Below are 25,354 nucleotides of genomic sequence, written 5' to 3'. Positions count from 1 at the left end.
CGTCACTTTCTAGTGGTTGTGCTGGGGTGGTGTTGTGTCACCACGATCAGCGTAAGGTCGTTAGTAAATTACTTCGGAACAAACATGGGAACCTTGAGGCAGGATGTTTTCTACCTGTGCTGTTCACCTCTTGGGCTAAGTGCCTACAGGAAAAAATAAATAGGGGCTCCTGGGTGACTCAGTCGGTTAGGACTTCGGCTCAGGTCAGGATGTCGCGGGTCGTGGGTTCGAGCCCCACGTCCGGCTCTGTGCCGACAGCTCGGAGCCCGGAGCCGGCTTTAGATTCCGTGTCCCCCTCTCTCTCCCTGCCCCTCCCCGGCTCGTGTTCTCTTTGTGTCTCTCAATAATAAATAAACGTTAAAAAATTAAAAAATAAATAAACAAAACCTCGGTGCGTTTTAACCCCCGAGATACAGTGATAGCATTTTTGTCTCAAGCGGGCACAGGTGTTTTCAGCAATTACGAGGATGCACACACAGGTGTGTATTCACATTTCTGCGATGCATCAGCCGTACCGCGGGCAGTGAACCCTCTCCGCTCTGCTCTGTTTTACTGGAAATGTTTTCATTTCACGTTCTATTTCAAAGAATAGTTTCTTGGGATCTAGAAGTTTTGGTTGACGGATTTCCACCTCAACACTTCAGACGCGCACCTGTTCCACGCCTGTGGCCTCCACCGCGCATAATGGGGAGTGTGTCGCCCGTGACATCGCTGTCCCCTCTGCGGCGGCCCCACCCTTCTCCCCCCCCCACTTCTGGGACTCGCTCTTGGTCTCAGTCTTCCGCAGGTTGGACCGTCAAGTCCTTGGCGGTGGCTTCCTGTGTTTATCCCGCTTTGGGTGACGGGTCTGTGTGGCTCTTTGTGTTGTCCTGTCACCGCATGTGGGGAGCCTTGGCCATGACTTCTGCAAATGCTGTTCCCACGTCCCACTGTCCCTTCTCCTGTCCAGGGCTCGAATCCCACCTACGCTGGACAGGGTGACGCGGTTCCGAAGCTGTCTGAGGCTTTAGATTTTGTCTTCCTTCTTCTGTCAGTTTCTCGGATTGGAAAACTTCCGTGGCTCTGTCTTCAGGCGCCCTGGCTCTCTCACGTTGAGAGAGCCGTCGAGCCCCTGTGGTACGCGTTCCAATTTATTTTCTGTTATTGTATTGTTCACCCCTAGGACTATTTTTTAAATAAATATTTTTAATAATTTTCACTTCTCTGTTGAAACTCTCTACCTATTCACTCATTTGTACCACATTTTGCTTTAATTATTTAGACATTTTTATTTTTCAATTTTTACTTATTTGGAGAGACGTGGGGGAGGGACAGAGAGCGAGAGAGAGTGAGAGAGAGAGGGAATCCCAAGCAGGCTCCGGGCTGCCAGCACAGAGCCCAACTCGGGGCTCAAACCCTTAAACCACGGGATTGTGACCTGAGCCGAAATCATGAGTGGGACGCTTAACTGGCTGAGCCGCCCAGGCGTGCTGTTTAGACATATTTGTAAGAGCTGCTTTGAAATGTGTGCTAAACACAACAGAAGCCGGCTGAGCCTGGGTTTCTAGGCCCGAGCACAGATCGCACTTTCCCAATCCTTCTAATTTTAGGGGAAAGATCGTCATGTTGATTAAGATGTGGACACTCTGGGTGTCTGTATTTCTCTGAGCTCGTCGGGTTTCGTTACGGAGGGCAGTCGCTTTGCCCGTGAGCTCTGCGCCCCTGGAGCCAGAGGAAGCTGACGTCTCTGCTTAGGGCCGTCGCGTCCTGTTTCGGCTTCCGGCTGCGCTTAATTTTTACCGACCCGCCGTGCGCACCCTTCACCCGAGCGTTTGGACGGGGGGCTCACCCACGCTCACGGTCTCTGGCTTCTGAGATTTCCCTCGACCTTCACTGCCTCCGGGGCCACCCCGGGTCCTCTGCTTCGATACCTCGAGCCGGACGAGCCTGCTGCCCTGCGCTGGGTCGGAGGCGCGAGCTCGTCTGTCTGGCGTCCGACGTCTTCCCTGTCCGCGCTCTGCCCGGTGCTGCTTGGGGGTCAGCGGGGGCCGTGGGCTCCTGCCCCCTCCGTGCGCCCTCGCCGACGCACTTTGCCCTGGCACCTGCCGCCTCCAGCTGGCAGGGCTGTGCTCCTGCGTCTCCACGGCTGGCTTTGGGGGGCAGCCCCAGGGAAGAAAGCCACAAAACCGTGCTTCACACGGTAGCGTGCTTGCCAAAGCGGATTCTCCTCCGTTTCTTCCTGCCTTTATCCGTCTGCACAGAGCCTTGCAAGGCACTTTTGAAGAACTGGGTGCGGACTGTGACTGTGGCCCCGGGAAGGACCTCCTAGCCCCCTCCTCCCTCTGTTACCGGCGTCCTGCCCCCCGTCGCGCCTGCCCCTTCCGGCTCCTCCTGGGACCACTCCCTGTCCCCCCGTCCGTCCCACCCACTGGAGGAAGACGCTCCGAGAGCATCCTCTGCAGTATCTCTGTTCCATCATCATCTGGGGAGTCTCCCTTTGCTGGACGTAGAATTCTACCTTGGAAAAGGTCGGCTTTTCTCCCCAGGACCGTTGAGACCCTCTGCTGCTCTCTGGCCTTGCTGTCTCATGTCCCCGAGGGGTCAGGGGCCCAGCTCTCGTCCAGCGACGTGGGCTGAGCCTGGCGGCGAGTTTCGGCTGCTGATCCCGGCGGGCTGCTCGCATCCTCTGGTGGGAAGGAGTCGGAGCGTCGAGAGCACGCACTTTCTAGTGAGCCGGCGCCTTCTGAATACCTGCCCGCATCACATCAGCTGTTTGTGCAGCCAAAGCGCGTCACGGGAGCAAGGTCGCGTCCGCGTGGAGCCATAGGGGTGTGGGAACCAGGGCCGATACTGCGGGGTCCCCTGGGGCACCCGCTCGCGGTCGTGCTCACGCCCTGTCCCCTCGTCCGCCAGGCTCTTTGTCTGCAAGTGTCCAGGGTGGTACGGCCACACTACACCGCTCCATAACAAACGCTACACACGCCATGGAACCTTCCGGAACCCACCAGCTGGCCGCGCAGGAGACAGTTTGGCTACAGAAGAGTTCGTCCTCGTTGCTCGTAAAGATGCCTCTCCTTCACCCAGACTCCTGCCTGTGACCGGCATACCCCCCCTCCAGTCCTGAGATCCTGGGACACAGGAGCTGCAGCACGTTCAGAAGGATCCCAGCACATCCGAGCCGATACCCCCCGCGCCCCTGCCCACAGACACTGGGCAAACATCTGGACGTGCATCTGACGCTCGCGTGGCGAGAAGTCTGGGGACACAGAGCAGGACAGGCTCCTTCCTGTGGGCCCTGCAGCGTGCGAGGAAGGGAGAGAGGAGAGGCAGGTGCCTCTCAGGATGGGTGGAGGGAGAGAGGAGAGGAGAGGGAGGAGAGGCCTCGGGGATCCAGGTGTCAAGGCGGGAACGAGAGCCCTTCCCTGAGAGACCTAGATGGACTGCAGCCCAAGAGGGGGCTCGTGGCTCGGGGAGCTTTAAGGGGGGCGCTCCCAGGGGCCCCCCAGGGAAGGCGGGTAGGAAGGAAACGTGGGTGTTTGCCTCCCTCAGGGGCTCCTGTCTGGGGAAGGGGCTACGTTTTCTCAGGCCATCTCGGCGTCCATCCTGTTCTTACTGAGGGCGGCTCCTTGCTGTCCCCGAAGGACGTGGGCTGACCCATACGGGCCGGGACTCCGCACGCCTCCTGTAGGAGGTGCGTCCCGGGCGCTGGGCACTCGGGTCCGTGGCTGCTCTGACCCTCCCCCATCCACCTGTCGGGCCCCCATCTCGTGCGTGGCAGGGCCGCCTTCTCTGAATTGCTGTCATTCTAGGCGGGATGGGGAAGGACACGGTTTCTCACTTTATGGGGAAGGACACGGTTGATCAGAGCTCAGGAGCTGATGCCTTGGTGGCCCTCCTGTTTCTGCCACGTGCCACGGGGCTGTCTCAGGCATCATCACGCAAACAGGAAGCGCTGCCGTGAGAGCGGCTGTGGTGCGTCCATCCACGTGTCCCATCTGTGTGCCCTGCAGGGGAGGAGGGACGCCCAGGGGCCCCGAGACGTCACAGGGAGATGTCGCCCAAGGAGCTGGACGTCACGCAGGGCCCTGGGGCCGGGTGACACTACGGCAGAGGCTCGGGGGCAGAGAAGCCGGCAGGCACCAAGCCACAGGGAGCAGGGTGCAAGTGTCGCTGGTTTCCAAAAGCTGGAATGGACAGGAAAGCAAACAGGGTTCTGGACTTCCGTTTCCAGCACGTTCCCAAAGCAGGGCAGCCCAGGCTACAGCCGGTGTCTCCGTGAGACCAGGGGGCTCTGTCCCAGGAGGGGAGGTTCTAACACAGAAGGCGTGGAGCCTCCTGTTTCCCACGCCCGCAGGTGGTCTCCCGCCCGATGTCCCCAGACCCCTTCTGCTGTCATTACGAGCACGGGGCCCAGATCTGAGATCGCAGAGGCCTGCGTCCTGGGAAAACACACGAAGACCCCCCTTCCGACAACCCCTGCCAAGGCCATTGCTTCCTCCGGAACCCACGCCCGGGGACGTGAGAGCAAGAGTGTATTTCTGATGTATTTCCGCGGTAGCCGGCGCCCCAGGAAGCCAAAGGCTGGGGTTTATGTGTCTGTAAAGTGGCCCCGGTGACTTTGCTAGAAGAATCTGAGCTCTGCTCTCAGCAAACACCACTGATGGCACGTTTTATGCCCTGGCAGGGATCACGCAGACATTTATGAGCAAATGAAAAAACTTGTTCTATAGGAAAGCATTTTCCAGCCTCAGCTCTGTCCTCAACCACCTTGCCCACCTACTGGACGTTTCTCCTGGGCCAGCAGGTGCGGGGCTAGCCTGGCACCTGGCAGGAACATAGTGCTGCCTGTGCTTCAGACCCAGAGGAGTAGACCCGGGGGGTAGGACGCAGTGGCACACGTCCTCCTCACCATGACATGGTCATCGGTGCCGCAGGCTCCCTGCCGCGGGTCCTGCCCTGCCTCAGGGCCTTTGCACCTACTGCTGCTTCCTCCAGAAACGCCCCTCTGTGGGCATGGCCTCAAATCCCTCACGTCCTCCCGGATGTCATGGGTCACAGAGGCCTGCCTGGCCGGCTGCATCCAAAGCTGGCACGGCCCCACCCCGTCCTGGAGTCCATTTTGTCATCTGCCGGTGGGTGTTCTGTCCTCCCGCCCTCCCAGCCGCACCACAGTGGAACGTGAGCTCCTCGGGCACTGGCGGGTTGCCTCTCTGCCCCCTGCTTCCCACAACACCTGTGCCAGCGTGGGGCACACACGACCTGCTCGGCGGGCGTGTGCGGGGAGAACAGGTGGACGGTGAACGAGCGACGCCCATCGTCCGGGACGACACTCATCGAGATGTGCGGCAGCTGCTGACAAAGGCCGGTGGCACCGGTCGGAGTCCCGGCCGGGGAGCCGCCCGCCCCCCAGGGAGCGATGGCCGCGCCTTTGGTTGGTGCCCAAGTGCGCCTGCTCCCCCGAGACCCCCACTCCTTCCACATTTCCTCCTTCCTTGGAAACCACAGCTCCTGGGGAAGTCTCCGTGTGACAGAGCTCCAGGCCTGATTCGGCTCCTGGGCGCAGTGCCCTGTGTGCCATCCGGCTTGGGGACCCATGCTTGGGGGACTCGCAGGAGGGTCCGTGCGGCCGAGCGGATGGCGTGTCCCTGCCAAACGCCCAGGACTGTAGCAGGCGGGGCACGCAATTACGTCACTGAGCCCCAGAGGAACCCCCGCCCACTCCTGCAGACAGGCCAGCCCCCACCTCTGGGGGACGATGGCTGGGAGGGGACGAAGACACCCAGACGCACACGTGTGGGTGCTCAGACACACACACACACACCTCCCAGGACCCCACAGCCGTGTTAAGGCCAATTAGGAAAGCAGAAATGTCTGGAACCGAATCTGGTGAGCGAGAATCTGCTGACGGAAGGCAATTCGGTGGCTACACACACATTCCCGCCACTGCGTCGGGCTCTCTAGGGCAGGTGTCCCCCTGGAGCAGCAGGTGCATAGTGCGGCCCGGCACCCACCCCCTAGAGGGGCCTCTGGGAGGGCCGTTTGCAAACAGCACTGACCAGGAAAGGGGGACCCCGGCTCCCCCGCCCCGCTGACAGCTTTGCATAATGATGCCATCTGGGCTTGACATCACTTCGTCCCTGAGAAAATCACAGCCCTTCCTGGGGCAGAGCCCCCTGCCCACTGGCCCCCTCCTGCTCGTCTCCCTAGGCCTCCGGGCTGGGATCCTGGTTCCTGTGGGGCAGGGTCCCCGGGGCGCCTGTGAGCAAATGCAGACTTTTCTGGAGAAAAGTCACCTGTTTAGAAGTCCCTGGCCCACCTTGCACGGGAGCACAGAAGAGTCCCCAGGATGCTCTCAGGTGGCGGTGGGTGCTTGGGCCGTGGGGTCAGAGGGGTCTGTCTGCCTCCTTGTTCCCGTGGACGCGGAGCGTGTCCCTGCGGGGGAGGGGCCCTGATGGCGCGTCCTCGCGGTGGGAGCCGCCCCCAGGGCCTCCGTGTGGGGCGCCCCGGGCTCCTGCCAGAACCCCCACCCCTCAGCTGTGCCGACCTGTCCCCACCGGCGGGGCCGCCCGGGTGATTTAGGGGCTCTGCAGCCGTAACGGACGGGAAGTTTATGAATCCAAAGCAGAAAAGTAAGTTTAATTATTTGAAAGTCAGAAAGCTCATTCTCTCCCGGTGACTTACGACATTTAGTCTCCAGGCCTCGGGAGCCTACGTGAGGGTAAAATCGGGCTACATTTTAGGAATTAAATTGATAACTTGACCAAATCGATTTCATTAGTGAACGTGTCATATTTGCCGTTAATGATGGCGATCGCTGGAATGGGAGCTGACAAGCGCCCTTGAAAAACTGGGCAGATGGAGATTACATGAAGTCGGCGGCCGCGCATTTCCACGCTCCAGCCGGGACCCACCGGCTCTCCCGCCGCACTGCGGCCCGCCCTCCGCGCGGGGCTCATCATCTGCCCTGAGCTGTGTTGTCCCGAGCTCACGGGCCCAGAAAGGAGGGAGGCTCCCGGTCAGACCCTTGCAGGTGCTCGGGGAGGGTGAGCAGCTGGGGCCACCCCAGCGCAACGCGGACGTCTCCTGGGGGGATGTCCCCGTCCTCCCGACAGACAAGCACAGCCGTTGTCAGCTGCTCCCGGAAGACGATGTCGATTCTACAAGGCTCGGGTGCTCCCCGAATGCTCAAGAAACCCAGGCCCACCATGCCCTCCTCCCTCCGGCCAGACCGGGCAGGAGGGATGCCACAACGGTGGACGCTGGGGCTCCTGTTAGTGTCCACTGTGGGCAGGAGCCCCGGGCTCCCCCGGGCTTTCAGCCTGGCGTGGCCCTGCCTTCTCTGGGCCTGACGGGAACATATCCCAGTGAGCTGCGTGCTGGGGGCCTGTTAGCGGACGGGGCTGCTTTTCCGGGACAGGTCTGTGCCAGGACATGGGGCCAGGATCCCGAACGTGAGGCTAGGGCTCCTCTGATCCCCTGGAGGGACCCAGTCCGTCCCGTCTGCCCTGTTCTTCGAGGCCTCGTCCCTTAGGGCCTTGGGGCGGTCCCAGGAACCATGGCGGTGCGGCCCGTCCGGAGCCGGAGGGGTGTCTGGGCCGTCCTCGAAACCCCACGGCCACACTCGTCGCCCACGGGCTGAGGTGCACCTGCCCTCCGGGGGAGGAAGGACAATCACGGGCTTTGCCCACGGGCTGTGCGGCTGCCTCTGGCCAGGAGCTGACCTCGCACAGTCTGCACAATAGACCCAGTGGTATTCTGCAGACGTGACCCTCCTCCCCTCTCCTCTCCAGAGGGGCATCCGAGCCCCGGCCGTCTCCCTGGGATGGGAGCTTTCCTAGAGGTGAGGCCAAGCTCACGACGGGCTGGGTCGGCAGGTGTCGGCATGTCTCCAACACGCTCCCTTGAGCTACCTGTGGTCAGGCTCCCGAGACCTCCGCCCGCCTAGGGCGACCTTGGGCTTCCGCACGCCCTTGCTGAGTCCCGTCGCTTGAGAGAGACTCCCGCCCCAGGTGGCGAAACCGGTGGCCCCACCCTGCTGTCGCTGGCCGTGGACCCCGTGGTCTGGGAGGGACCCTGGGGGCCCCGTCACTCCCCGGCCGTCCTGCACGCCCTTCTTTACCATCGCTCCCAGGCCAGGATCACTCTCGCCGTCTGCACAGAGTGTGGGGGGGCAGCGGAGGGGTGCAGCTTCCACAGGCTGCGTGTCCCGCCTGCAGGACAGAGGGGACGGGCCGCCAGCCTGGGTGGGCGCCCCTCGGCTCGTCGCTCCTCTGTCTGGAGTGAGGCTCCCTCCCAGTGAGACCGTGGGGGAAGGGGGCCAACGTCACAGGCGGACCCCCCCGGGGGCCACCAGCCACCCACCCGCCACCCAGGAAGGACACTGACGCGCCCTCCCTGCAGCACCGGAGGAAGGAATAAATGAGGTGACATTCGTAAAAGCAGAAAAGACACGTGTGATTATTTTAGAGCAATTCTGTGACTCTGGGCACAGAAGGAGGGAATAAAAGGCGGTTGAGATGGAGATGGAGATGCCCACAGGACCATGAACGTGGACCAGCCAGCACAGACACGGGGAAGCCACATGGTTCCTCACGGCTCTGGAACCATGGACGGCCGCCGGACGTTTAGAAGGGAGGCCAGTGCTCGAGGCCGGTGCCCGGTGGTGGGCACGTGGGCTGGGGGGTCAGATACCGGTTGAGGCCAGTGGGGGGCGGGGGCCAAGAGACGGACGGACACAGGAATGTCTGACCCCGCCTGGACCCAGTTTGGGAACCCAGGCGGTGCGGAGACGTCACCATCAAACACCACATCAGCAAAGGGCCTGCACACGGTAGGCACGCGGGTGTGTGTGTGATCGGCCGTGTCCCCCGTCTCCACGTGTCCCCTCCATCCTGGGGGCCGGGGAGGGGCCGGGAGCATCAGCCCGCAGCGTGCGCCCTCGTGAACATTCGGCTCGGTGGGGAGGCTGTTGGCGAGTTGTGGTGAGGGGGTGAGGAGTGCAGGGTGGACAGAAGGGGGACAGGTGGCCAGACAGACACCTGAGACGGGGACTTTGGGACACGTGTGGGGGCAGGGCGTGCTGTGTCCCCGGCCGTCCTGGGGTCCTGGGTCCTGTGCTGACCAGCCCGACGCAAACCCCAGCCCTGCTCCCACCCCGGCCAGCGCGGCACCCGTGGCCCCTCCCCACACTGCCCCTCCCCCTCCCGCCATCTTCCTTCTCTGTCTCCCCCACCTGTGCTCACTGCCTATGACCTCCCTGCTGAGTGGCAATGGCCCCTTCCTCGCCCGACGTCATTTCTCCCCAGGTTGGCCCCTCCGAGGGGCAGCGGCCTGGGGATCGTCCTCAGACCCCCAGTATGTCCTCCCTGTAGCCCCACACTGGTCCTGCTGGGAGGGCGACGCACAGAGGCCCCCTCCGACACTCCTTGGTGGGCCCAGAGCCCAGGGAGTCTTGGGGTCTTTCCCGGAGAAGCACACTCTCCATGGGCACCAGCCTGTGGGGGTGAAGGCAGCTCAGGATGAGGGGAGCAATGTGGTCACCTCCTGAACGCCAGCCTGATAGGTGACTGTGGACCTGAGGTGCCCCGCAGGAGAGGACGCAGCCACTCGGGGTTGAGGGGAGGCACCCGGCGGGCTGGCAATGCCCCCTGGGATGGCCCAAGCTTCCACAACAGGTGAGCCCAACTCAGCAGCCCTCTGGATGGATGCTTCTGAGTGTGACCTTGGGGTCCCTGACCTTGGGGGTCCTGGAGGTCAGGAACCATGCAGATCTCTTCCTCGGAACCCTGGCTCACAAGGTGCTCAGCACATGAGGGTAATTTTGAAAAAGTCACACCTGTGCGCACGTGCACACACACACACACACACACACACGCGCGCGCGCGCGCGGGCGTGCCCCGGGGACACTGAGCTAGCCCACTGTTGGCCAGGCCGGCCCAGGAGCTAGCCCAGGACAGGAGGGTAGAGCGGTGGCCGCGGAGCCTGGCCTGATCCCGGCAGGCGGGCAGATGTGCGTTCCCGCTCGCCCCGCAGCCCGGGCTCGTGTCAGCACCTGGTAAGAGGCGGGCACAGGGGCCCTGGAGCCCAGCCGTCAAACGTGGCTGCAGGACGGGGTTCTGTGACGGACGGTGGCGGGCAGGTGGCGGGCACTGACATGCAGAATCGAGCCAAGGAAGCACTCCCGTCATTTAGGGACGACCCGCGTGCCGGGCTTTTCACAACCGGCGTCTCCCTTTATCTCCAGGAAAACCCAGTGAGCTTTTGCACAATCCTCTCTGTCCCACCAAACAGGGAAACCGAGGCACAGAGAAGAGGCGTGGCCTGCTTATACCATGCAGCTAAATCGCGACTGCCACAGCCGGGCAGGCTCCCCAGGAGCCCAGGGCCACGTCCAGGGGGTCGTGGCCTCCGCTGCCCCACCGCCGACGCTCAAACCGTCCGTCCTGGTGGCCCTGCGGGAGTGGCTTGTGCGCGGTGGGGAGAGCTGTCCCGCGTCCTCTCCCTCCCGTGGCAGCCTCCGTGCACCTTGACGCCTCCCCTCACTGCCCGGCCGGGACAGGGCGCCACGGACACAGTGCTCGACCACGCGTGGCCATCCCACGGCGGTGAGGTGGCCCTCACACGTCTTGCTTGGGCTTTGGGGCTCTTTTCCCAGGCTGCAAGCAGGCGGCCGTCATGACCGTACCAGTTGTCGAGTGAGGAAACCGAGGCCAGAGGGCTCACGTCAGCAAAGGACGGGACCAGCCAGAGGGAGCAGAGACGGCTGCCTTCCGTGTGGAACCCTTTCCGCCAGGCTGGATGCTCCACGGGTCTCCTCTGATCACAGAGACGGAGGGAGCCTCACGGGAGACCTGTCCCCAGGAGGTGCTCTGGTCTGTGGTACGAGGCAAGATGCTCGTTTACGTGCCGGTCAGCCTCCGAGACGCCGGGCTGTTTGTTACCGAGACACGACCCAGCCCGTCCTGACCGACACGCTTTGGGTTCTTGGGAGACGACCGCCCTCACTCTCACGAGCCCCGGTGGCCATGAAGGTCTCAATCCTTTTCTCCAGCTTGCTGGTTTGTGGGTTTCTCTGTGACGTGCCCAAGGAGACTCTGGGACAGTGACGTCGGACCGCAGACTTCCTGGGCGGGCGGCTCTCAGGGGGTGAGCCTCCCGGATCTCCCGCTTGAGCCGCCTTTCTCTCCCTCACACGGCCCCCTCCTGTGCCCTCCGGCCTGTCCTTCCTCAGCTTGGACAGAGTGAGAAGTGGTGCCCCGGTCCTGCCCTATTTGTGCCCGGACTACAGCGCCCCAGGCTTCTCCCCCTCCACCGCCCCGTGGCACCAGTGGCCTCTGCCGGGCCTGCGTTCCGCCCCCTTTCCTCCCTCCCAGGCCTAGCCCAGCTCTGTGCCAGTGGGTGGGGGTCTCCTCCCGGGTCTCGCCTGGCTCTGTGCCAGGTGCGGGGTCTCGTCTACCCCCCGCGATGGCTCCAAAGGCCAGGGGAGTCTCCTTACAGTCAGGCTCAGACTGCAGACAGCCCACAGCTGAGCCACCAGCCACGGCTCCCGGGGCTCCCATTTTACGCAGAGCAGCTGGGAACTGACAGGTGTGGCTTCCCCGCATCTAGGAGATGGGACTCTGGGCGGCAGAAACGTTCTCAGTGCCAAGACCCCCCTGCAGATCTGAGCGGATGTCTCCGGAAAGGGGGTCTCCTGTGGGGGCTCTGCTTCTCTGCGTGCAGGGCCTGGCCTCTGTGTGGTGGGGGGGGGGGGGAGGTAGACACTCACACACAGGGTGACAGGGGCCCCGGAGTAGCTGCGGACCCAGCACCGTCCGCTCAGGGAGCCGCCCTGCAGGCCCTGGAAGGAGGTCCCTGTGGCCACCTGTGCGCTGAGCTCTGTGGGCCTGTCGCCCCCAGACGCACCTGCTGCAGCCCCTCCCAGGACACCACGGCCGGCAAACAAAAGCCATGCTTACCAAAGGAGTTTTTCTTTATTTTCATAATTTAGCTGAATCAACACAAAATTGAATACTGTAAAACAAGAAAAAAAAAACCGCTGTATCGTCTTAAACCTCCAGTCTCTGCCTTTGAAGGGGTCTACACTGGCTGCGGGAGGAAATGCGCACAGGGAGGCGGCAGAGACGTGGGCGGGGCGAGAAGGCGGGGCCCTCCCTCGGCCGCCCGCCACTTCGGCCACCAGAAACCGAGGTCCCCCCCACCCCCGGCCGTGTCTTTCCCTCCAGGACACTCGAACCTCTACATTTGTGGTGACCAAAAGGTAAATTAAATGCTCATGGACGTTGAAACGGGTCTAAATGGATCTTCTCTCCTATCTGTAGTCTATGGGTTGCTGGAACAGCTTCTATATATATATGTATATATATATTTTTTTACTTTTTCTTTCTTTTTTTTCTTTTTTTTTTTAGTAGCATCGAACTAGCATTAACACCTGTTAATCGGACTATCAGGTAGTGTAGTTCAGCGGAAACTCAGGAGAATGGAGGAACCCGGCGGACGACGGCCAGGGGACGGGGAAACAGAACTGCCCCTTGCTCACTGGGCCCGGAGACCCTGCCCTGCACCGAGGGCGCGAGAAGGTCGGGAGGGTCAGGCGCCGGCCGTCCTCCGCACGCGGTGGCCACCCCAGCGTCTCAGCCGTCAGGCGTGAAGACAGAGCCAGCGGGACGTGGACTGGGGTCGGGGGTCGGCTGCAGAGACCCCTCCAGACCCGCCATGTGGGGGGGGGGTGAGAACAAGGGACGCGGAATCCGTCGGAAGAGGACGCACACACCGCGTCCGCGGAGACGGGCAGGAGGGGAGCCGCGCCCTGGCCCGAGCCGGGCGAAGACAGCCGCGTCCCCGCTGGTGCCCGCCGCGGCTCCCGCGACGTCGGGCGCGTCCTCGGCTGCTGTCCCCAGAGTCCTGTGCTCGCGCCCGGCGGGGCCCCCCGCGCCCACACCCCGGAACCTCCAGAGACACCGCGCTCTGCCGGCCAGGGCTACCAACATGAACTGTTAAATAGGATTTTCTACAAATATACAGCATATAAAAACTGTTAAATATATAACTTTAGGCTTTGCAAAATACATTTAATGATCTCTTTCAAACAAGTGTTACTTGAGTTTTCTTTAATTTGCTTTCTGGAGCTAAATGGTGTATCAGAGGAGACAGCGGTCACGGGAGACCCAACATGCTCTTGGCGAATACTGGATTATCCCACTATCAGAAATGAGCTGCAGAGAGGCAGGTGTGACTGGTTAAAACAGAAAGGGATTTTAGTCGGTCAGGTCCATCTAAGCACAGCGCGCGGGGCGGGCGCCGTGGTCTGTGTCCCCGGCGAGGCGCGCTCGCTCGCGGGGTCCGCGTGGGGGCATCGCCGGCCGCGGTCCGCGGGGCTGTGTCCTCCGCCGGCTGGGCCCCTCTCAGGGCGCACCGCAGTGTCCGTGGGGCGGACGCGCCCGCCAGGGCCGCCCTCCGCGCCCCGCCGGGGCCACCGGCACGTCTCGGCCCCCGTGTCCCCCAGTCGGACCCAGGGACTCGGACGGTGAGGGTGAGTCCACGTTAAAACAGATTTGCTCTTTGGTCTATTGAGTGAATACTGAAAGGGTAAGAAAATAAAAGCGATTCGGACAGTCTGGGGCACAAGGAGAGGCCAGTCCTGCCCCGGGCCCGGCGCCACCCTTCTTCCCGGGCTGGTGAGGCCAGGCTCCCGCGGACGCCCAGCGCTGCCCCCGCTGTGTCCCAGGCCGGGCTCCTCGCTGCCGCGGACACACTCAGCTCAGAACGCCAGGGAAGCGGGCTGTCCTTGGCAGGCTACAGAGAAACGGACGGTGGGCGGGTGGCAGAGAACAGGTGGTGTCCACGGCGGACAGAGGGCCGTGGCTGAGGCGTGGACTCTCCAGGGAGCCAAGGCCACTCCCGGGGCCCCTCTGGGGCTGCGTTTGTCAGGAGACCTGAGGAACAGAGAGAAGAGAGTGTCAGCCCGCAGACACCAAGGGTCCCGGTCGGGAAGGAAGGAGCCCAGGGCACGCCCGCCAGGCTGGCCTCGGGCGCGGTGCAGTGAGCATCACGGACGCCCGTCCTTATCCCTCCCCTGGCTCAGACCAGCGTACTTTCTCCAGGACATAACGTCAGACTTCAGGTCTACGCCTGCCACAGGGAGTCGCTCTGGGAAGCACCGTCCTTCCTCTGTGTCCCTGGTGGGGACCCCCACCCTTGCGCCGGGCGTGACCGCGGGCTCCCGCCCTGAGCACTGCTAGCCAAGGGCACGGCCTGTGCTGGACGGCAGTTTGGCTCTGAGCCCCGCCCACACCGTTTCCCTAATGCCGTCGGGCGCTGTGCCATGCACACAGCGGGTGTTGCCTAATTGCGTGGCGACAAATGATGGTAATGAAGTGTCGCAGGCCCGCAGAGCCTCTGGGAGGCCAGAGGTGGGCGGGATGCAAGCCCCTGGTTGGTGACGCCCCTGCATCCCAGAGTCCCAGCAAACATGTCAGGCTGAACACGCTCACGGCCACAAAGTGTGAGGTGATGGTCGCAAGCCACGGCTGTGGGGTGGGGAAAATGCCACCGTTAAAGCAGCAAAGGCAGAAAAGTGGGGGGCATGGGGGTCTCCCTAGACCAACAGCCTCACACCACTGGACCTGTGACCAGAAGCCTGGTCCCAGGTCATCCCAAATGCCCACGTGGCCCCGGTCTCCCTTGCCCCCCAAGGTGGCCCCAGGCCCAGCCAGGGACCCTGGGGCTCTGGTCAGGCACTCAGGGGCTGTCCCGCCCGGTGCAGCCTCCCCGCAGGGGCCCCCAGGCAGGGGACGGGACACAGCACAGAGTGACGGCCGGGGTGGGGAGGCTGTCAGCCATCCCAGCTCAGCCTTCTCTCCCCACGCAGAGGCACCCCCGCCTCCGGCTGGCCCCCATCTGCACCCCACCTGCCTGAGGCCCCCACCACACTCCCGCCCAACCCTGCCCGCCCCACAGGCCCCTGCCCCACCCCCGCTGGCCGCACCACGGCCTCTTAGCCTTCTCTCAAATTCTCAGTCCCACCAGGCCGGGCACGAGCGGTCCTTGCTCGTGGGGACCCTCTCCCCAGGTCCCCCTGCGGAGAAGCCCATCCTGATGGCACCTGGAGTCGACCGTGCCCCGGCTGCTTACGCGGTAGGTGTGGGGGGGCCGTCCTCAGGCCGGCCACGCCCCACCCGTCACCCCTGAGGACCCACTCAGGGAGTCTGGACACCTGGCTGCAGGGAGCCGTCCAGGGACAGAACAGACGGTCTCCCGGGGACAGATCAGGCTGCACCTGGCGCCCTTGGCGCCCCAGGCACCACGGAACAGAAGAGCCGGCTCGGCTCACTGCATCCAGATCCCCTACAGAGACCCCGTTCTCCCCCGGAGGCCAAGGGCTCGTCTTCTCACTGACGGAGGCCGTGGCCAGAAGGGAGCAGGGCAGGGCCGGTGGGGCCTGGGTCCCCATGAGCCACCGAGGGCTGACGGCTTGTTTCTGCAACAAAACCTGGCAAAGCGTCTGGACCCTCCCCTGTGCCCGCTCCGCCCCCACCAGCGCCTTCTGGGGTCTTACAGCTTTCTGCCCAGGCTCCCCCCGCCCCCGCCCCCGCCCCAGGCAGAGCGGAATCGGCGTGGGATCTGCGAGCACTGGGGGAACAGGGAGCTGTTGGCTCTCATCTGGGATTGCGGCCACCGGAACCATGGGAACAGAGGTGACCGACGGGGGTGTGGCCTGACCCAGACCCAGGCCCACACGCAATGCAGCCGTGGAGCCCTGGTGGGGCAGGGGGGTGGGGGAGGTGTCATCAGCTGGGCCCCTGGAGGGTTGGCTGAGCCCCTGGGGACAGAGCAGACCCCAGCTACACATCTGCGTCCTCCCACCGAGGTCCTGGACAGCAGAGGAGGGCGAGGGTGTGACCACCGGAGGTCGGCGACCCCTGAGTGCTTCAGGATCCACGCCTGAAATGGCCCCCTGGGGCTTGGGTGGTGGGGACCCCAGGCCCCCCATGGTCTGCCTGTGCGGGGTCCTGCAGACGGGGCCGGCGGGGGGGGGGGTGCTCCTTGGGGTCATGAATCCAGAAGATGGCAGGCGGCGGCTGGAAGCTTTAGAAATCCGACAATTAAACCACATGAGCACTTGGTCACATCTTTGCAACCAAAACGTATTGCTTTAATTGTCAAGATTCACTCTGTTCCCTGGAGCTCTTCTGGGGCCTGTGCCTCGGTCCCGTCCTTCAGCAGCTGCGTGCCCGCGCTTTCCAGAGAGGAATAACGAGACGGGTCTTGAGACAATGTGCCCCCTGAGGCTTGTCCTGCCGTCCGCTCCCCACCCCACCCCGGGGCCGCCGCTGGCTCCCCAATCCCCTGCGTCACATCCAGGCCCTCCCCCTGCCTCCCAGAGCCCCCAGCACTTTGCGGGACCCTCGCCTGGCCGGGGTTCCCCCCCCACCCCGCTGCCCGGGACGTGCCCCCACCGTCCAGCCAGGCCAGGGAGGGCTGATGCAGACGCCTCGGGCACAAACCCTCACTGGCCCCCCAGGGCTCAACCGAGGAAAGTCTGCCTACTTTTCTGTTTCTCGTTCATGGGAGAACGGGGAAGGGCAAGCACGTAAACAACGAAATTCCACCGGCGTTTCCACATCCAAAGGTAAGTATTTGGAAGATTCCAGCCCATCTCCTTCCCCACTGTAGTGGCGTGCGCACGGTGGGGGGGGGGGGTGGGGGGCGGGGTGGGGGGGTGGGGTGGGGGGCGGGGTGTGGGGAGCTAATTCCACGTGGCCCATGAGGCAGAAATGCCAGGTCCTCCGTGGGGCTGGAGGGGGAATCCCTCACCGTCTCCCGTGACACCGGGTGAGACCCTCCGTCTAGATGCGGTTCCTCTCGCTTTGCTCACGGCGCCCGCGCCCTCCCCACAAGGCTGGGGGGGCACCATGCGGGCCAGCGCCGCGGCGAGGGGGCCGTGCCCCGTACAGCCGGACCCATGTCACTTAACCTTCCCAAGGCCACGGCCTCAACCCCCACACGCTGCCCCCTGCCAGCCACAGGGACACCAGGCACGGTCAGCGCTGTCGTTCGCTCCTTGGAAATCAAAGCCGGCCCCTCCCACTGACCCAGGAGCAAAGCCCCAGGTGGACACGTTCTGTCCCCGCAGGCCCCACGTCCACCAGCACACTCAGCCGGCCTCCCGTCAGGGTCACGGACTCCAGGGGTTTCGCGCCTCCAGGCCTGTGAGCTGGGGCGCTGCCCAGCCCCGGGCACCCCGCTCCCCCAGCCCTGCTTCCTCAGCATAAAACGGGAATCGGGTGCCCTGGCCACAGGGCCCAGGAGGGGGTGACCCTCCTCCTCGGGGGCCTGGGGGTGGTCAGTGCCGTGTCCCGAGGCCAGGACGTCTGGAGCGTCACGCACGTGCTCTCCCCTGACAGCTCGGCCTCGGTGTTCCCCACGGACAGGAGAGGGCGTTCACCGCAGCTGTGGGCTGGGGCCTGCCCACCGTCACCGGGCGGGACCACCAGGGCACAGGTGGACACCCGGCCGTCGGGGTCGCTGGTGAGGCGGCAGGAGCAGGGCCTGGGAACCCACAGACCTGGAAGGCAGACCGTGGTCTCGGGAGCCGGGTCTCTGCAGCCCAGCTGCCTTCCTCCAGGCCGGCTGCCCTGATCTCAGGCGTCTGGGGACCACCTGACAACACAGCCTGCTGTGAGCAGGGGACACGCCTCCTCCCAGAAGCTCGTGCCTTCGCTCGCTCGCTCGCTCATTAGCCACGGATTTCAGAGAACGCTGCCGCTGGTCTCCAGCACTCCCACACACACGGGTGTTTTCATCACTGCAGTGGCTCTGAAGGCGCCAGGGATCCGGAGCCCGTGCACCGCACGAGGCCCCAGGCAGAGGGGGGCTGCTGTCCTGCCCCGGGTGACAAGGCCTGGGGCCCCGGGCCACCACACAGCACGCCGGCCCTGCAGAGCTGAAGGACGGGCTTCGTCTCCCGGAGCGGGCGTCCCGGGGGACGGGGGGTGTCCTCCTGGCAGAGAGCCCGGGGTGGCGGGTGGGGGTCCCGCCCGAGGGTGAGGCCGCGTCCGACCAGGACCGGGCGAGGCTTCCCTGTCCTGCTCTCACGTCAACGCTGGCGACCCAAGGGCTCTCCGCGGAACGCCCCGCCTCGTCTACCTCTGCTGAGCACAGAGGGATGCGGCCCCTCGAGGATGATGCAACCCTCAGGCCCCGCGTCTCCGGAGGGTGTGCCCCAGGCCAGCCCTTGGGCCGCAAAGCTGGATGCAGGACCCCCAGAGCACGGCCTCCAACCAGGCGCGGGGCCGGCTGCGGTGGGGGCGCTGTGCGGCCACCAGCTCACACACCAGCCTGTCCCTCCCACAGCTGGGGCCGGGCCTCGTGTCCTCTGTGAGACAGGACCCAAGGCGTGTTGAGGATTCCGGGGCCGGACTTAAGTGCCGGCCCTGGTGCAGGAGGGCAGCCCTTCGGCACGAGAGCCAAGGACCCGGGGGCGATGTTGGGAGCCACCCCAGCCTGCCCGCCCTCCACCGATAAGCCTTCAAGACTCTACTGTCTAGGGCCTCACAGTTCCCTCCCTCAGCAGTTTGCACCCCGAGGCCTGTCCTGGGTCACCACACGTCTGTCTGTGCAGACCGACCGGCATCATCTGGTTTCTCAGCAGCTGTGCCCCGTGCCGGCTCCCCATCCTGGGCCACAGGCCCCCACCCACCACTGCCGGCCGTGCTCCTGTCTGCCTCCGCGTCGCCTGGCCACGGGCCTTCCCCCCCTCCAGCCTCACGTGCCGTGCCCCTGGGTGGACTGGGGGACGGACGGCGAGCACAGCGGAGCTGAGGTGTCCCCAGCCTCTGTCCTGCTCAGGCCAGGCTTCCCTGGGCTCTTGGAGAGAGAAGCCTGAGCCCAGCACATCCGGGCAGAGCAGAGGCGGGCGTGGCTTTCCTCCTCAGTGAGCATCTCTCCTCCTTCTGCCTCCGGGCACAGGGCTGAGGGCAGCACGCAGAGGGCACCTGCACGAGGGCCAGTCCGGCGCGAGGCCTTTGTCAGAGCCCCAGTCCCCTTCCCCACCATGTGCCTGGCCCCCAGAGACAGACGGGTGGGGTGGCCTGACCTCCACAAAGTCCCGGCCCGGCCCACAGCTGGTGGTGGCCACCAGCTCCTCCCTAGGCCTGGTGACAGGGACTGAGCTGCAGTCAGAGCTGCGGTGACGGGTCCGGCGGGCCCGGAGGCAGGGTCCTCGCAGGTGTGGGCAGAAGCCAGCAGGGCGTTCCCGGCCCTGGGGGGGAAGCAAGAAGCATGTCCAGCTCAGGAACCTTAGGTGGAGGCCCCTCTCGGGACCTCCCAGGGCTCCCGGCTCGTGGCCTGTGCAGGTGGCCACAGCTCAACCAAAAGCTGACGTGTGGGGCCTCTGCCTGTGGCAGGACATTGCTGGGCCCAGGGAGCGGCCTCACTCGCCTCTGGCTCCCTTCCTCGGGAACGCCCGCTTCTGTCACACCCTGAGGTCGGCCGGCCCACACAGGGGACCCCGGGGGAACCCTCCTGCTGTCCTGGCCGGCTGCCCCCTCCCCTGGGGACCGCACAGCTGAGCTCCAGTGACCACATGGGCTCCCACCTGCTCGGGGACATGTGGAGCCGGTGAGCCCCGGGCTTGGAGGGACCGAGAGGGCCATCGGACCGTCAGGCTGCAGGGAGAGTCCCCTGTGAATAGCCCCGCCTCTCGAGAGCGCGTCCGTCCTGGGGGCCCCCCCTCACCCGCACACTCGAGGGCTCAAGACTCGGCACCTGGGTCAGCGGGCTGGGGCCCTGCGGCCGTGACACCCCTGCCCTGGGGAAGGGTCCCGTGTGGGTGGTTCCTGTGCCCCCTCGGCCACAGGAGGATGCTCACGGACAAGCCACCTGTGCGCGGTGCCTTGTCAGCTCGCGGGCCGGGATGGTGCTGTGGGGCCGCCAGAGCCCCGTCTGGGGGTCGTTCCGCCCACCCCGGAAAGTACTCTGTGGTGACAGGCAGGTTTCTCTCCGTACTCGGTCGTCTAAAAAACATGACAGAACTTTCCAGCCCGAGTCCGATGCGCGGTATTTTCTGTTCCTCATTAAAAGCTTGTGTTTGACGCGAGGTCAGGACCAGGCACCTGTATTCAAGAACGCGCCGTTCTGGATTGAGAGCCCCGAACAAAAGGTCCTAATAAACAGCAGACACGCAGACACGGTGAGACACGGAGGCGACGGCAGCCTGCCTGGATAGAGGCTCGGAAAGAGCTGTTGCCATGGGGAAGATAAAGACATAAGCAAGGAAGAAGCTTCTGGAAAGGCCACACATCATCCCACCGGGTCCCGCCACCCGTGCGTGGTTTCCTCTCCGGGACTGTTCCCTGAAGCTGTATGGCCAGTCCACACACAAGGAAGCCTGGACCCCACGTTCTCCCCAAACCCAGGCTCATCAGAGTGACCGGACTGGCCGTGGCTTGCCCGACGTGGCTGACGGCAGCTCCTTGGGGTCACCGAGTGGGCTGGCGACCTCAGAGCAGCCCCCGCATCCTCCGTCCCAACGTGTGAGCGGCACAGGTGTGTCTGGGCCGGGTGAGGCGCGCTCCATGCACCCTGCGGTGGGTCCCCGGGCATGGGCTCACCATGTCCACCCCTGTCCGTCCTTCCTCTCAGCCTGTGACTCACTGCGTCCCGGGCTCACTCTGCAGGGCACTGGGTGGGTTCCGGCGGGCGTGAGGTCCTGCCTGGCTCTTCGGGGAGGTGAGGCTCTGACACCGGTCAGGAGGCTGATCGGCCTGGGGGGCCGGGCGGGGAGCCCCCTGAGCACGGGCCCGGCCACAGGGATGGAGACGCGGACTGAGACGGTCCCCTCAGATGACAGGCTCGGAGGCCCCTCCTGCTCCTGCTCTAGAATGAGGCTAGACCACGTGGCCACCACACGTGTCCTGGGGCCACGGCCGGACCACTGCTTCCCAGGGTCTCTTAGCACCAGGTCGGGGCTCGCGTCCAGGGTCTTGACGCTGCTCGGCTGTTTGTGATCTAAGCACCCTAGGTTACTTCGGCGCTGCCTGCCTCAGTTTCCCCAGGTGTAAACACACCCCCACCTCCCCACTTCCTGTTTATAAACCATCAGAGCAAGTCTAACGGAGCCAGCAGCAGACAACTGCCTCTCACGCTGAAAGGGAGAACAGCTGAGGTTTTAGGGTCCCCCGAGCAGGTGGTGAAGAGCCCAGCCCTCCACCCAAAAGGGTTTCTGCTCGTCCTGCGGCTGTGTGTGCAACTCGCTCTTTCCTCATCGGGGCGGGGGGTGCCCTGGGGGCTGACGGGGGGGGCCGGGGGGGGGCGGCCCCGGGGGCTGACGGGGGGGGCGGCCCCGGGGGCTGATCCCTCGGACCCCAGAGCACCTGGACGCTGCCTCCGACACATCCCGGGTGAGGTTCCTGAAGGCCCCGTTTCTGCTCTGAGCATCTGCAAGTCTCCGGGCCCCCCTGACCCCCCTGCTCACCTGTGCCCCCTCCCTCTTCACATCAGCTCCGAGCAAGCCCCCCGCGGGCCGGCCCTCTACTGCCCGCATCCTGCGCTACCAGGCGTGTTCCCCAAGGCAAGACCTGTGCTCATGGGGACACGTTCCCTGTGTATTTCTGGAGCCGTGTGTCCAGGGAGGGAGGGAAGGAAGGACGGAAGAAAGGAAGGACGGAAGGAGGGAGGGAGGACGCAGTCCCAGAAGCTGACGGACCCAGATCTGTGGGCAAAGCGCCAGTGTCCACGGGCCGAGCGATCCCGGGCCGGGCTCTGGGCTGGGGGACAGGACGTGCTCGTAAGGCACAGGCTTTGGAGCCGGTCTGCCCAGGTATGAAGGGCAGCCTGTGAGCTGGGCCCTCTTCTTAACCTCCCTGGGGGATGAGGCCGGCATCCGCCTCAGGGGCTTGGGGGTCCCGGTCGGGGGGGGGGGGGGGGGGCGGAGCCACGGTGGGAGGAGCCTGCAGGTGCTCTCAGACACACCCACCGTCAGGCCCCCGCCCTCGGCGCTCTGGGTCCCTGCGCCCTTCTCTGTGACACCGGGACAGGACGGGTCTCCCCGCCAGTGTGGCGGTGTGGCTCTGGTTTGTTTGCTTTTAAGAAAAAACACGCAGTTTCATTTTAAGAGTCTCACGTAAGCCAGAGGACGGGGGTAGGCCATGGCAAGGACACGAGCTGCGGTGACACGGACGCAGCAGCCGCCGTCTGGATGGGAGGGGCGGTACCAGCGACCCGGCAGCCGACACCGCAGGCCGGGCGGCTCCAACCACAGACCCTCGTCCTCTCTCGGCCGGAGCCACGTGGGAATCAGGCGCGGGCGGGGCTGGTCTCTCGTGAGGCCCCTCTCCCTGGCGTGTGGACGCCGACCCTTCCCCGTGTCCTCGTGTGGCCTTTCTCTGCATGTGTGGACCCTGTGTCCCTTCTCACCAGGACGCGGGTCCTGAGGGATCGGGGCCCCGCCCGCTGACCTCACACGACCCTAATGTAAAGGCTCGACTTTGAACCCACAGCTGCTCGGGCAGATCTGACCCTCGGGTCCGAGCGATGGGAAGCTTCTCAGCAGGTGTCACCCACGCAGGAATTTCTGAAGCGCCTCACTCTTGCCTTTCGTGCCCCACACGGGTCTGGGCTCGGTGGCCTCCCAGCCGGATGGTCTGACTGAATCCTGACCTCTCGGAGCCTCAGTTTCCCCGCCGGTGAGGTGATGACAACGCCCAGGGTGGGGGGGAGGCTGGGGGTCCATCCAAGTGCCGGGGGCGGGGCCAACCTCCCAGACGTCGGTTGGAGAAGCCCCAGGACAGACTGGACTCGGCCGGGTTCCAAGGCTGCCGGTGTCACATCTACAGGGAGGGCACGAGCCGTGGCTCCGGGCCCACTCACGTCCCAGCAGTCACGCGCGCAGACCCCCGAGCCCCGAGCGGGCCGAGGAGCCGGCCGTGCACCTGACAGAGGCGGCAAGGACGCGGCTTCCCCGGGCGGCTCTCAGGTCCGGAGGCCAATGTGCGACCGGGGCTTAGGGGGCGAGGACCAGGGGCCACCCCGCCGCGGCCGAGGGGAGACGCGGCCCTTGGGGGCCTCCTCTCCCCTCTCCCTCCACCTGCAGAGGCAGCGGCCAGCATCTCCCCCTCTGCCCTCCCACGGCCGCTCCCCTGCCGCCCCCTACAAGGACATCTGTGGCCGCACGTGGAGCCCCCCAGACGATCCCCACCCCACGGCCCCTGCTTCAGATCACGTCTGCAAAGTGCCCCCTGGCTTCTACGACCACGTTCCAGGCCCCGGAGCAGGACCTGAACGTGTCTGGAGGCCGTGGGTCAGATCGTCACAAACACTCACTAATTCCAGAAAGAAACCTCCTTCCCGGAGTGGTCAGGAGGACGGGCCCTTCCTCCTCTGTCCCCGCAGGGGCAGCGGAGGGCCTCCCGCAGGAGAGGCCGGACGAGAGGCCGGGCTCCCCGCTGCTGGTGCACAGCTGCCCCTCGGGCGACGGGGCGGGTGTAAGGGGGGCTGCACAGCTGCCCCCGACCAGGATGAGGTCCGGACTCTCCCTTCCCTCTGGACCTTCCCCACGGGGTCGTCCTCAGCCCCACATCCGGTCGTCGGGCTCCACACGATGAAGCTCGTGGGCCCGTGTGTTTGTGAACCGAATCCTGAGTCTGGGATATCCGTGACACCTGACCCTGTGGAGGGGGCACGACCCTTCCCAGAGGAGCCCGTCTCCCGCGTGCAGAACACAGAGCGCCTGGGATCTCGCAGCGGCTGGGTAGGGTCTGAGGACACCGCCCCGGGGAAGGAGGTGCCCCAGCGTCCCCGGGGCCGAGCCAGTGGGCCTGCCCTGCCCAGGTCACCCTGCTGGGACCAGCTGCTGCTTCTAGGACGGCCGGCACCCCCTCCACCTCTACCGCTCGTCAGCCACGGTCCGGCGGTGCTTGGCGGGATTTGCTGACCACCCTGGGATGATGACGATGCTGCTGTCCGGCTCTTGCGGGAGCAGTTAGGAGGCACAGAGTGAAGCTTGTCATCCCCCCGAACCCACAACCCACAAGGGCACATGCTAGCCCCCCTGCTCTCTGTGAAGTGTCCCCTCAATCAGGGGGGCCCCATGAGGACACATAACGCACTGGACCCTGACCCGGGCTCAGGGCCTCCGGCCGGTGCTGGCTGGGCCCTCGCTGAGGCGGTTCAGAAGGTTCTGTGCTCTGCACAGGGGAGCCCGGGTGGGGGCTGAGCCTGACAGGCTGGGGGCCACCTGTCCTGGCCCAGCGACCTCACAGCACGTCCCTGCTGCCTACTAAGCGCCGTGAAGCGGTCAGCGCCCCTTGTGACCGGAGAGAGCAGCCGGGCACTGTGTGGTCATCCCCGCAGCTCGGGGATGGGCCCGGGGAGCCAAGGGGGAGAAGCTGGGGGACCCCAGGGCCCCTGTTCCCCGTCTGCAAGGCCCCTGAGCCACCCAGCTTTCCCCAGGCCTGAGGAGATGGGCCGCGAGACGAGCTCCTCGCTGAGCGGAGCAGGATCCGGGAAGAGGTGGGAGGACTGCGGGCAGCCTAGGCGGGGGAGGGATCGCGGAGAATCTCCGAGAGTCAGCACGTTTGGTGCTAATCAGACTCCCACTGGCAGAATAGCCCAGGCCGTCCCAGGACACGCGCGGGGGCAGGTCCCCAGAGCTGGCTGATTCAGCACCCGCCTGCCGAGGACACAGATCGCGGATCGCGGTGACTGAGCTGAACCGTGTGGGGCAGGGGGGTGGGGTGGGGGGCGGTGGTGGTGGCGGTGCAGAGAGGCGTGCACGGCAAATACCAGACAGAGACGGTGCACAGAGACGGCGGGAAAGCAAGCACACGCGGAGGACGGAGCCACCATGAACCCCTCTCCCCAGATGTGTCTTAATGTGTGTCTTTTTTCAGTCATTCTGCTCCCAAGCAGGGAGTCTGAGATCAGAGTCACCTCGGGGTGCACGTGGGTTGCCGCAGACACCTAAGCTGTGTCACCCCTCGTAACACTTGCCGCTCAGCCCGGCCACGAACACGGAAGCGGTCGGCTGCTCTAGCCGGGGCCTTGGGGGAACGCAGGCTGGCAGTGATTGCGCAGCCCTTCTGTGCCATGAGGCAGAGAGCCGGGGGAAGAACTGGGGCGGGTGGTGCCAGGGCCGCACCTGGGAAGGAGTGTGCCCTTCCCTTCAACTTCTACAGCGAGAGCCAGAAGGAGTCTCGGACTCACATTACCTCCCGCAGCTGAGAGCTGGAGGGACATGAATTCAGTGCTCAGCTAAACAGTGTAGCTTCTCTCTCTGGAAAGTGAGACCTTTTTGAATCTCATATGGGAAAACTAGATTTCTTTCTTTACAGTGGCTTATCTACTTCCTTTCCTCATCGCTGTCTTTCTTGGGGTC

The 25,354-nt window shown here is 64.5% G+C and overlaps 1 protein-coding gene across 2 annotated transcripts in view; it reads right to left on the bottom strand.

Annotated features, from left to right (window-relative positions):
* Positions 1-13,028: 13,028 nt before the first annotated feature.
* TAFA5 (TAFA chemokine like family member 5) overlaps positions 13,029-25,354 on the bottom strand; it is a 190,479-nt gene continuing 178,153 nt past the window's right edge. For both annotated transcript variants that reach the window (XM_053895835.1, XM_053895834.1), the window contains exon 4: positions 13,029-13,913. In XM_053895835.1, the coding sequence (XP_053751810.1) occupies positions 13,905-13,913 (9 nt within the window). In that variant the 3' untranslated portion in view covers positions 13,029-13,904. The remainder of the gene's footprint in view (positions 13,914-25,354) is intronic.

The sequence above is a fragment of the Panthera pardus genome, unplaced genomic scaffold (assembly GCF_024362965.1).
Source record: "Panthera pardus isolate Hobbes unplaced genomic scaffold, ASM2436296v1 HiC_scaffold_6, whole genome shotgun sequence".
Classification (NCBI taxonomy): Eukaryota; Metazoa; Chordata; class Mammalia; order Carnivora; family Felidae; genus Panthera; species Panthera pardus.
This window is presented reverse-complemented; position numbering and strand designations above follow the sequence as displayed.